The sequence below is a fragment of the Nerophis lumbriciformis genome, linkage group LG16, assembly GCF_033978685.3.
Source record: "Nerophis lumbriciformis linkage group LG16, RoL_Nlum_v2.1, whole genome shotgun sequence".
In the NCBI taxonomy this organism is placed as follows: Eukaryota; Metazoa; Chordata; class Actinopteri; order Syngnathiformes; family Syngnathidae; genus Nerophis; species Nerophis lumbriciformis.
The window spans coordinates 13,504,599-13,517,214 of record NC_084563.2 but is presented as its reverse complement, the minus strand read 5'-3'; the positions used below and the strand labels follow the sequence as shown (position 1 = coordinate 13,517,214).

General features: G+C 38.5%; 1 protein-coding gene across 2 annotated transcripts in view; it reads right to left on the bottom strand.

Moving 5' to 3' along the window:
• slc49a3 (solute carrier family 49 member 3) overlaps positions 1 to 12,494 on the bottom strand; it is a 29,397-nt gene extending 16,903 nt beyond the window's left edge. Inside the window, exons 1-4 of one of the 2 annotated variants that reach the window (XM_061976639.1) lie at positions 12,385 to 12,478; positions 12,124 to 12,313; positions 4,424 to 4,582; positions 4,070 to 4,295 (exon numbers count right to left, since the gene is read on the bottom strand). In XM_061976639.1, the coding sequence (XP_061832623.1) occupies positions 4,070 to 4,295; positions 4,424 to 4,582; positions 12,124 to 12,288 (550 nt within the window). In that variant the 5' untranslated portion in view covers positions 12,289 to 12,313; positions 12,385 to 12,478. Of the gene's footprint in view, positions 1 to 4,069; positions 4,296 to 4,423; positions 4,583 to 12,123 lie in introns of both variants that reach the window. The other variant, XM_061976638.1, reaches the window with a different exon arrangement.
• Positions 12,495 to 12,616: the final 122 nt, after the last annotated feature.

Sequence of the window (12,616 nt, the reverse complement as noted above, 5' to 3'; positions counted from 1 at the left end):
TATGATGATTCTATGTGTCTACATTAAAACATTCTTCTTCATACTGCATTAATAGATGCTACTTTTGAACTTTCATGCAGAGAGGGAAATCACAACTAAGTCAATTTACCAAAAGTGTATTTATTAAACAGTTATTAAGCAGTGGCACAAACATTCATGTCATTTCCAAAACAGAAAGTGCAAGATTGTCAGAGACATTTTAAAACAAGCTATTAGTGCACTTTTGTGCATCATGTGACTAAGATAACAAATCAAAACAACACTAAATTAAAGTGCACTTTTGGTACAGAACGCCACTACAATAGTTTAAAACAAATAAAGTGCACTTTTGTGCATGGTCACACAAGATATTTCAATAACTGTCAAATAAAAATGAGCTGCATAATAGGAAATCCAATAGTGTATGTCCTTCGCTATGTGGTAGGTTCCTGCGAACGTTATCTCCTTCTGTTGTTGACTATTTGTTTCATACGGTGTTGATGTGGAAATGGAAGACGCCAGCCTCAATTGCAGTGCATTTTGTTGGTGTGGCACCGGCCGGAGATGTTGACATGCGGAGTTTCAAGCACTCCTCATTCTCTAGTGCAGTGGTTCTCAAATGGGGGTACGCATACCCCTGGGGGTACTTGAAGGTATGCCAAGGGGTACGTGAGATTGTTTAAAAATATTCTAAAAATAGCAACAATTCCAAAATCCTTTATAAATATATTTATTGAATAATTCTTCAACAAAATATGAATTTAAGTTCATAAACTGAACATCAAATCAAGTAGGCTATTCCATTCATTACAATGCAACAATGCAATATTCAGTGTTGACAGCTAGATTTTTTGTGGACATGTTCCATAAATATTGATGTTAAAGATTTCTTTTTTTGTGAAGAAATGTTTAGAATTAAGTTCATGAATCCAGATGGATCTCTATTACAATCCCCAAAGAGGGCACTTTAAGTTGATGATTACTTCTATGTGTAGAAATCTTTATTTATAATTGAATCACTTGTTTATTTTTCAACAAGTTTTTAGTTATTTTTATATCTTTTTTCCCAAATAGTTCAAGAAAGACCACTACAAATGAGCAATATTTTGCATTGTTATACAATTTAATAAATCAGAAACTGATGACATAGTGCTGTATTTTACTTCTTTATCTCTTTTTTTCAACCAAAAATGCTTTATTCGGATTAGAGGGTACTTGAATTAAAAATAAATTCACAGAGGGTACATCACTGAAAAAAGGTTGAGAACCACTGCTCTAGCGGGTAACTTTTCAAATGATGCTGCAAATTAGTAGTGCTGCTACTTTTTGTAGCATCGCTTTTGCCGCATACTTGACGTATTACGGTTGTCTGTTCAACATCTTCCCGCTTGAAGCCAAACCACCGCCAGACGATGGACACCGTGCTGTTTTTCTTGGGAATTAATTCTTCTTCCTTCATTTGTTACCAGATTCGCACTTTCTTTCTCTCGTATTACCACTCGCACCGCTCCGCTCGCACCACAGCTAACGTTACCCATGCCGCTACCTCGTATGACGTTGCACGCGTGACAGTATGTGACATATGTAACAAGGTGTGCTTTTTTTACGTCTCTGTGCGAAGGAGTGACAAGAAAGAGTGAGAAACGCATGTAGTGTAATGCCCGCAGCTAAAAGCAACTGCGTGAGAACGTATACTCATGATAAAGTCATTTTCTATATCACACAGAGACAAACCCGCAATATATCGCCCAGCCCCTAGTGTACACTCTGCCGTTCCGGAGTCGAACACTTTAAAATGTGTCCAAATCTTACTCCTTTTTCTGCTGTCACTCATCTTCGGTAAAATGGTTTTGCGCTCATCTGGCTCCCTCCTGTTCGGGTGCGCGCTTCATGGGAGTGTCTGTAACCCCTCCTGTGCAGCATGGTCACACAGACGCTGCCACAGCCACACGTTGACCAACGCAGTTTTAAAAGACAATTAAACAATTTTAAAAAACGCTCTCGATCGGGAGCCGGCTCCCGTCGTTCACTTCAAAGAGCCGGCTCTAATCCAGCTGTCGTTCGCAACCGACCCATCACTACTTAAAACGACATTGTAACATGGCTGACGGGGTGGAGATGCAGGCTTGACCAGGAGGAGGGCTTCAGCATGTAAATAAGACCGCCATAGCGGCTTGAAGATGGTCTGTAAAACATAATCTCGGCAAAATGTTGACCAAATACCATTACATGTTATGTAGACCAGTGGTCCCCAACCACCGGTCCGGGGACCACTTGACGCATTTGGTACCGGGCCGCAGAGAAACATTACGTAATTTATAAACTACCGCATTTTCTCCGACTTAACTTTGGCCTGTCCCACTAAACACACAAATAGCTTGTTTATAGATGTATATTACAACTCTGTTATAGTACATGGGACAATGCACATAAATGGACATTTAAAATGTAATTTGCCAGATTGTAGCCAAGGGCTAATTTCCATCTGCAGTTCCCAGCAGGTCATTGTATATGGCAGGGGTTCTTAACCTTTTTGACCTCGGCATCCGACTTTTCCGCTACAGAGGGGCCCGGGGATCACTCCAATATTTACACTGAATTAGTCATCTTACTCTTGATTTTGATCATATTCAATAATTATATCTAATATACTTACAGTTTACTACCTTGTCAATTGATATAAAAACATGTGTTCATCACAAAGATTATTAATAATTTAACAAATAAATCTTAGGCTAAGGTCAGGCTGATTAAAAGAAGTACTAATCAAATAAAACAAGACATTTACATACAATATGTATTATGTTGTTGGGGCAGCACGGTGGAAGAGGGGTTAGTGCATCTGCCTCACAATACGAAGGTCCTGAGTAGTCTTGGGTTCAATCCTGGGCTCGGGATCTTTCTGTGTGGAGTTTGCATGTCCTCCCCGTGACTGCGTGGGTTCCCTCCGGGCACTCCGGCTTCCTCCCACTTCCAAAGACATGCACCTGGGGATAGGTTGATTGGCAACACTAAATTGGCCCTAGTGTGGGAATGTGAGTGTGAATGTTGTTTGTCTATCTGTGTTGGCCCTGCGATGAGGTGGCGACTTGTCCAGGGTGTACCCCACCTTCCGCCCGATTGTAGCTGAGATAGGCTCCAGCGCCCCCCGCGACCCCAAAAGGGAATAAGCGGTAGAAAATGGATGGATGGATGGATGTATTATGTTGTGATAAAATAAATAAGCTAAATTAATAATAAATATATTTCTTTACCAAACTGTCAATACAATTAAAGTGCAAATGACAAAACAGCGTCACCACTTTAGTCATAATGTTTGCGCTTAAAAATGTCTCTATGACATTTGCACCAGACTTTTTCTGTTTGTTTGATATTGTCATTACTGCCACAAGTGGTGGAAAAGTGTATTACAACTAAGTACCGCTGCGGCCTATACGGACCACAACTGAAAAAACAGATATATTACATTGTAGGGGGCGCTCGCAGCCCAACAGTGGTAAAGGTTAAGAAACACTGGTATATAGTGTTTGCCTTAGCAGAGAAACACACGCAGGGCTCCCACTACTCCAGCGTTATGGTGAGTTAATTTTTCATGCTCATTTTTTTTGCTGTTTTTTTCTGCCACACGTGGAAAGCCGGTCCGTGAAAATAATGCATACATTAAACCGCTCCCTGGTAGAAAAAAGGTTGAGGACCCCTGATGTAGACCACAAGGAAGTGTTTTAAATGTAGATAATAATATGACCCCTTTAAATACTTGACAGTTTGAAACAGTTTTCAATAAAGTAGTGAATTCAATAATTAATTATATATCTATTTTTATTATAATGTTTTAAAATATACAATATACATTTACATATGTAATAATATTTAGTCATTTCTTAATATTATTATAAATTAATAGTGAATTTAAAAGTACATTCGGTAATTCTGGAACTGTGACAACCCTAATTCTAAACATGAATGTTTTGCATTTCATGTTCTTTTACAGCCATTTATGCAAAATAGCCGATTATCCCGAGGCAAATCACCGCCGCCCACAAATAGATTGCAGTCCTGTCGGGGAAACACTTCCACATTTCTCACTCACCCATGGAGGCCATCATGTTGGCCGTGGCTCGCTGGTGATCGGGGAACCACAACGCCGCCATCTTGGTGGGCGTGAAGATGATGAGCGGCTGCGCCACCGCTGCCAGCGTCTGACCGAAAAACACCAGCGGGTAGGAGATCTGACCCGGAAAGTTGGTCTTTTCCGGCACACACCACAAAATGCGAATCACCGCCCCACCCATATTTAACCAGGAGCCCAGGAGGATCTGAGAGAGGAGGTGGGTACAATTAAATTAGATTTTGACGTCGCTCTGTCTTGTTTTACACAATCGCTGCATTGTGACACCACTATATAAAAACATGATGAATACATTAAAATAAGCAGAAGCTTTACTGTGGCCCGCAGTCCGACGATGTCCAGCATCCACGTGGCCCCGAAGCTGAGTGGAATGGCCACCACTATGTAGACCACTGATAACCAGTTGATCGCATTTAAGGAGACATTCAGGGTCTGGGCAGACAGGTCTGCTACTGGTGCAAAGGTCAGCCATAGCTGGGAACACATACAATGTTGATTAACAGGGAATATGACGACTTTGAATGCCAAAACATGAAGACAACAAGCATACAGTGATACCTCATCTTAGGAGTGTTTTTAAATAAAAGAGCTGTTCCTCGGCTTATTTTTATGCTTTAGGTTGCAAGCACAAATTGGAGTTACAAGCATTCCCACCATTAGTTGGCGCAGCAAATGTCACAGTGGAAAACTAAGGCCCGTCCAAAACATCAGGCGCCTCATGTAGTAAGCTTGCTTATGCACAAAAACCTGGCGTACGCCCTTTTTCGCGGGAAATTTGAGATGTATCAAAACTGACGTTGATGTGGAAATGTGCGCTGCCCCAGGCCAACTTCATGCTTCACGTACGCACAGTTCTACATGCTGTGGATACCTTGGCGACACACAGAGGTGGTCGTTCGGGCTTTGTTTTTAACAATGTAAAAAAACATTGAGGAAAAGAACACACAATTTACTTGTCGCCAATGCATTTACTGCTGCATATTAGGGTGTCAAAAAATGTTTTGTTTTTTCGAATGAATCGCGATTCTTATGTGTAACGATTCTTAATCAAAAAATATTGAGTAAAAAAAAACAAAACATATATATATATATACATATAGGGGCGGTATAGCTCGGTTAGTAGAGTGGCCGTGCCAGCAACTTGAGGGTTCCAGGTTCGATCCCCGCTTCCGCCATCCTGGTCACTGCTGTTGTGTCCTTGGGCAAGACACTTTACCCACCAGCTCCCAGTGCCACCCACACTGGTTTAATTGTAACTTAGATATTGGGTTTCACTATGTAAAGCGCTTTGAGTCACTAGAGAAAAGCGCTATATAAATATAATTCACTTCACTTCACTTCACATATGTATTATGTGTCTATATGTGTGTGTATGTATATATATATATGGAAAATGTATATATGTGTGTGTATAAAGTACAGGCCAAAAGTTTGGACACACCTTCTCATTCAATGTGTTTTCTTTATTTTCATGACTATTTACATTGTAGATTGTCTCTGAAGGCATCAAAACTATGAATGAACACATGTGGAGTTATGTATTTAAAAAAAGGTGAAATAACCGAAAACATGTTTTATATTCCAGTTTCTTTAAAATAGCCACCCTTTGCTCTGATTACTTTTTTGCATACTCTTGGCATTCTCCTGATGAGCTTCAAGAGGTAGTCACCTGAAATGGTTTTCACTTCACAGGTGTGCTTAAAAAGTTAAAGTACCAATGATTGTCACACACACACGAGGTGTGGCGAAATTATTTGAAGCTCATCAAGAGAATGCCAAGAGTGTGCAAAGCAGTAATCAGAGCAAAGGGTGGCTATTTTGAAGAAACTAGAATATTAAACAAGTTTTCAGTTATTTCACCTTTTTTTGTTAAGTGCATAACTCCACATGTGTTCATTCATAGTTTTGATGTCGTCAGTGACACAAATAGTCATGAAAATAAAGAAAATGCATTGAATGAGAAGATGTGTCCAAACTTTTGGCCTGTACTGTATATATATATATATATATATATATATATATATATATATATATATATATATATATATATATATATATATATATATATATATGTATATATATATATATATATATATACTGTATATATATATATATATATATATATATATACACACACACACACACACACAGGTAAAAGCCAGTAAATTAGAATATTTTGAAAAACTTGATTTATTTCAGTAATTGCATTCAAAAGGTGTAACTTGTACATTATATTTATTCATTGCACACAGACTGATGCATTCAAATGTTTATTTCATTTAATTTTGATGATTTGAAGTGGCAACAAATGAAAATCCAAAATTCCGTGTGTCACAAAATTAGAATATTGTGTAAGGGTTAAATTTTGAAGACACCTGGTGCCACAAACTAATCAGCTGATTAACTCAAAACACCTGCAAAGGGCTTTAAATGGTCTCTCAGTCCAGTTCTGAAGCCTACACAAACATGGGGAAGACTTCAGATTTGACAGCTGTCCAAAAGGCAACCATCGACACATTGCACAAGGAGGGAAAGACACAAAAGGTTATTGCTGAAGAGGCTGGCTGTTCTCAGAGCTCTGTGTCCAAACACATTAATGGAGAGGCAAAGGGAAGGAAAAACTGTGGTCAGAAAAAGTGTACAAGCGATAGGGATCACCGCGCCCTGGTCAAGATTGTGAAAAAAAACCCATTCAAAAATGTGGGGGAGATTCAGAAGGAGTGGACAGCTGCTGGAGTCAGTGCTTCAAGATCCACCACCAAGAGACGCTTGAAAGACATGGGTTTCAACTGCCGCATACCTCGTGTCAAGCCACTGTTGACCAAGAAACAGCGCGAAAAGCGTCTCACCTGGGCTAAGGAAAAAATTAGCTGGACTGCTGCTGAGTGGTCCAAAGTCATGTTTTCTGACGAAAGCAAATTTTGCATTTCCTTTGGAAATCGAGGTCCCAGAGTCTGGAAAAAGACAGGAGAGGCACAGGATCCACGTTGCCTGAAGTCTAGTGTAAAGTTTCCACCATCAGTGATGGTTTGGGGTGCCATGTCATCTGCTGGTGTCGGTCCACTCTGTTTCCTGAGATCCAGGGTCAACGCAGCCGTCTACCAGCAAGTTTTAGAGCACTTCATGCTTCCTGCTGCTGACCTGCTCTATGGAGATGGAGATTTCAAGTTCCAAAAGGACTTGGCGCCTGCACACGGCGCAAAATCTACCTGTGCCTGGTTTACGGACCATGGTATTTCTGTTCTAAATTGGCCCGCCAACTCCCCTGACCTTAGCCCCATAGAAAATCTGTGGGGTATTGTGAAAAGGAAGATGCAGAATGCCAGACCCAAAAACGCAGAAGAGTTGAAGGCCACTATCAGAGCAACCTGGGCTCTCATAACACCTGAGCAGTGCCAGAAACTCATCGACTCCATGCCACGCCGCATTAACGCAGTAATTGAGGCAAAAGGAGCTCCAACCAAGTATTGAGTATTGTACATGCTCATATTTTTCATTTTCATACTTTTCAGTTGGCCAACATTTCTAAAAATCCCTTTTTTGTATTAGCCTTAAGTAATATTCTAATTTTGTGACACACGGAATTTTGGATTTTCATTTGTTGCCACTTCAAATCATCAAAATTAAATGAAATAAACATTTGAATGCATCAGTCTGTGTGCAATGAATAAATATAATGTACAAGTTACACCTTTTGAATGCAATTACTGAAATAAATCAAGTTTTTCAAAATATTCTAATTTACTGGCTTTTACCTGTATATATATATATATATATATATATATATATATATATATATATATATATATATATATATATATATATATATATATACAGTACAGGCCAAAAGTTTGGACACATATATATATATATATATATAAATAAATAAATGGGTTATACTTGTATAGCGCTTTTCTACCTTCAAGGTACTCAAAGCGCTTTGACAGTATTTCCACATTTACACACACATTCACACACTGATGGCGGGAGCTGCCATGCAAGGCGCTAACCAGCAGCCATCAGGAGCAAGGGGTGAAGTGTCTTGCCCAAGGACACAACGGACGTGACTAGGATGGTAGAAGGTGGGGATTGAACCCCAGTAACCAGCAACCCTCCGATTGCTGGCACGGCCACTCTACCAACTTCGCCACGCCATCCCTATATATATATATATATATATATATATATATATATATATATATATATATATATATATATATATATATATATATATATATATATATATAAATAAACACACACAGTATTAGGGCTGCAACTAACAACTAATTTGATAATCGATTAATCTGTTAATTATTTCTTCGATTAATCGATTAATAATCGGATAAAAGAGACAAACTACATTTCAATCCTTTCCAGAATTTTATTGGAAAAAAACAGCATACTGGCACCATACTTATTTTGATTATTGTTTCTCAGCTGTTTGTAAATGTTGTAGTTTATAAATAAAGGTTTATTAAAATAAAAATAAAAATAAAAAGTAGCCTCTGCGCATGCGCATAGCATGGATCCATCGAATCGATGACTAAATTAATCCCCAACTATTTTTATAATATATATATATATATATATATATATATATATATATATATATATATATATATATATATATATATATATATTAGGGGTGTAACGGTACGTGTGTTTGTATTGAACCGTTTCGGTACGGGGGTTCCGGTTCGGTTCGGAGGTGTACCGAACGAGTTTCCACACGGACATATTAAGTAGCGTAACGCACGTTGTGTAAACAATGCACACCGAGGCACAACACACGGCATGCTAGCAGCTAACGGGCTACGATAGACTGACCATACGTCCTCTTTTCACCGGACATGTCCTCTTTTGCGGAGCTGTCAGGGCGGAGTTTCTTAAATGCCTCAAATGTCCGGCATTTTGAGTTAGAGTTTTGTGTATTTTCAATGTACATTCAGGGTTAAGAAAGGGTTAAAAACAAAACAAATTGTGCACGCAGCAGCATTCGTGAGGGAGGGGCAGAGACAGAGAGAGCGAGAGAGCTATGATAAACGCGCATGCGTAGCCAGGCTCTGCTTTTTATCCATAGATTTATCAGGTTTTATTTTTTATTATCTATAGCAGGGGTGTCAAAAGTGTGCCCCGGAGCCCACAGCTAATGTTTTAAAGGCATACAGCACATTCTAAAAATACTATTAAAATAAACAAAAACATAACAAAAGTGAAATAAAAAAGCTTAAAGGTTAAATGTAATTTAGAAAAAGTTGCAATGCTGACTAATAAAACAAAGCTGTTTTTTTTCTTTCAAACTGTCATTGCTCAAAACATAATATTGAATCAAAATCAATGTTATTATGAATTATTGACCTATCCAAGGTTCCGAATACTTCACATCAAATATTCCACTAAGAAAAATATTTTTGGTGGAAGATTTTGCAAATTTGGTAAATAAATAACCCAAATATTTATATTTTGTTGTTTTCTTACTGTACCAAAAATTAACCGAACCGTGACCTCTAAACCGAGGTACGTACCAAACCTAATTTTTTGTGTACCGTTAAACCCCTAACACAGGGGTGCTCATTACGTCGATCGCGAGCTACCGGTCGATCTCGGACGGTGTGTCAGTCGATCACCAGCCAGGCATTAAAAAAATAGTCCTAAAAATGAGCGATCATAAATCTTGACTCTGACGTCACTTTCGTCACTTGATTGACATTCACGGCACCCGAGGGTCTTCTGAGATGACGCTGGCTGCTGCCAGCTCATTAAAATTACCGACTGGAAGGCGAGAAACACTTTATTTCAACAGACTCTGGCGCCGTACCTGTCGTCAAAACTCCAAAGACCGACTGCACAGTTGCACAGTTGCGCTAACAAAATAAGAGTCTCAGAAAGCTGGCGTGCACAAGCTAGCAAGCTACGGAGTTTGCCGACAATGTATTTCTTGTAAAGTGTATACAAAGGAGTACGGAAGCTGGACAAATAAGATGCCAAAAACCAACCACTTTCATGTGGTATTGGACAGAAAGGAGGACTTTTTTTCTCCTCCATTCGAAAATGCGGACGTTATCAGCACCACTGTCCAATCAATGCAAGTCATCAGAATCAGGTAATACACCAACTTATATTCTTGTCTTCATGAAAGAAAGGAATCTATATGTGTTAAACATGCTTGTATTATCTTTAAACACCTTTAACTTATTAACAATATTAACTATATGTGTTAAACATGCTTGTATTATCTTTAAACACATTTAACTTATTAACAATATTAACTACCGTATATGTGTTAAACATGCTTGTATTATCTTTAAACACCTTTAACTTGTTAACAATATTAATTATATGTGTTAAACATGCTTGCATTATCATTAAACACCTTTAACTTGTTAACAATATTAACTATATGTGTTAAACATGCTTGTATTATCTTTAAACACCTTTAACTTGTTAACAATATTAACTATATGTGTTAAACATGCTTGTATTATCTTTAAACACCTTTAAGTTGTTAACAATATTAACTGTGTTAAACATGCTTGTATTATCATTAAACACCTTTAACTTGTTAACAATATTAACTATATGTATTAAACATACTTGTATTATCATTAAACACCTTTAATTTTTTAACAATATTAACTATATGTGTTAAACATGCTTGCATTATCATTAAACACCTTTAACTTGTTAACAAAAACATATATTTCATAAATAAGTAAATATAAATTATATATATGAATGAGGTAGATCCCCACGACTTGATCAATTGAAAAGTAGCTCGCCTGCAGAAAAAGTGTGAGCACCCCTGCCCTAATATATATATATATATATATATATATATATATATATTGTCCATCCATCCATTTTCTACTGCTTGTCCCTTTTGGGGTCGCGGGGGGTGCTGGAGCCTATCTCAGCTGCATTCGGACGGAAGGCGGGGTACACCTTGGACAAGTCGCCATCTCATCACAGGGCCAACACAGATAGACAGACAACATTCACACTCACATTCACACACTAGGGTCAATTTAGTGTTGCCAATCAACATATATATATATATATATATATATATATATATATATATATATATATATATATATATATATATATATATATATATATATATATATATATTGTATTTAAGGAAATCATATAGAATGTGTATATGTCAATAAAATCAACACATACTTGTGTTTTTGGATTGAACACTTAAAACAAAAAACACATGACACCAGACTTAGTTTCGATTCTCCATTCTGCTGATGCAGATGTGAGATCACGTGATCACAAAAGGGGAACACAAAAAGTCGTCTTATAGGAGAGGAGAGCATTCCATCCATCCATTTTAGAATAGAATAGAATAGAAAGTACTTTATTGATCCCTGGGGGAAATTCAGCAGTTCGCCCTGTGATGAGGTGGCGACTTGTCCAGGGTGTACCCCGCCTTCCGCCCGATTGTAGCTGAGATAGGCTCCAGCGCCCCCCGCGACCCCAAAGGGAATAAGCGGTAGAAAATGGATGGATGGGATGGGCTCACAATAGACAATAATAATAATAAATAATATAATATATATTATATTTTATATATGTACAATATATGATATATGAATACTACCACTTGTCCCTTTTGGGGTCGCGGGGGGTGCTGGAGCCTATCTCAGCTGCATTCGGGCGGAAGGCGGGGTACACCCTGGACAAGTCGCACAGACAATCAAAATAGACAACTTTTAATTGACACATTTTACAGTGTTGACATGTTTACTGTTGGGCTTGTACTGTTGTACTGCACCAGTGTTGTTTTTATGTCTTTTAATTGATGTTATTGAACTGTGCAGGGGTACCTCATGAAATGTCAGGAGCCTTTAAAACTTTAAGACAGCCTATATTTGATTATGTCACCAATTCGACACCAAGTCTGATCATGTGAAATATTCAAGTCATATTTGAGAGGCACAAACAGAAAAGTGTGTTAACGACAAAGTAAGTATCTGAAGGCAAACTTTGATAAGAAAGCTCACCATGGCGTTGGAGCAGTTCAACAGGCAAAGCAGCGACAAGACGAACCACCTTTTCTTGTAAACTTTAAATTCTAGCAGCCTCCTCAGCGCGGTGTTCGGAGCTCTCTCCCCCGGCGAGGAGACGTCGACGAGCGGACTCGTTTCCTCATCCTCCGTGCTTGGCATGTTAGCTTCCTAGCTAGCCGCGAAGCTAACAACACAACATTTTAGCCGCCATAAAAATTAAAAAAAGACGTCCTGTGAGCAGAAAACGGGTTTTACCGTCTGCTGTCGGCTTATCAAATTATTTTAGGTCCATCAGGGAGGAAGACAAAAGGCAATTTGAGGGCTGGCTCACCGACAAGCATTAACATGTTATACAGGTTCGTGTCAAAGGGTGGTGGTATCGACCCAAGTAGCAATAATGTCGATACGAAGTTAAGTATCACTTATGAATTGATACAGAGCGATATTTTTCAGTTCGCGTCCGTGTTGATTTTCACGAATATGCCAT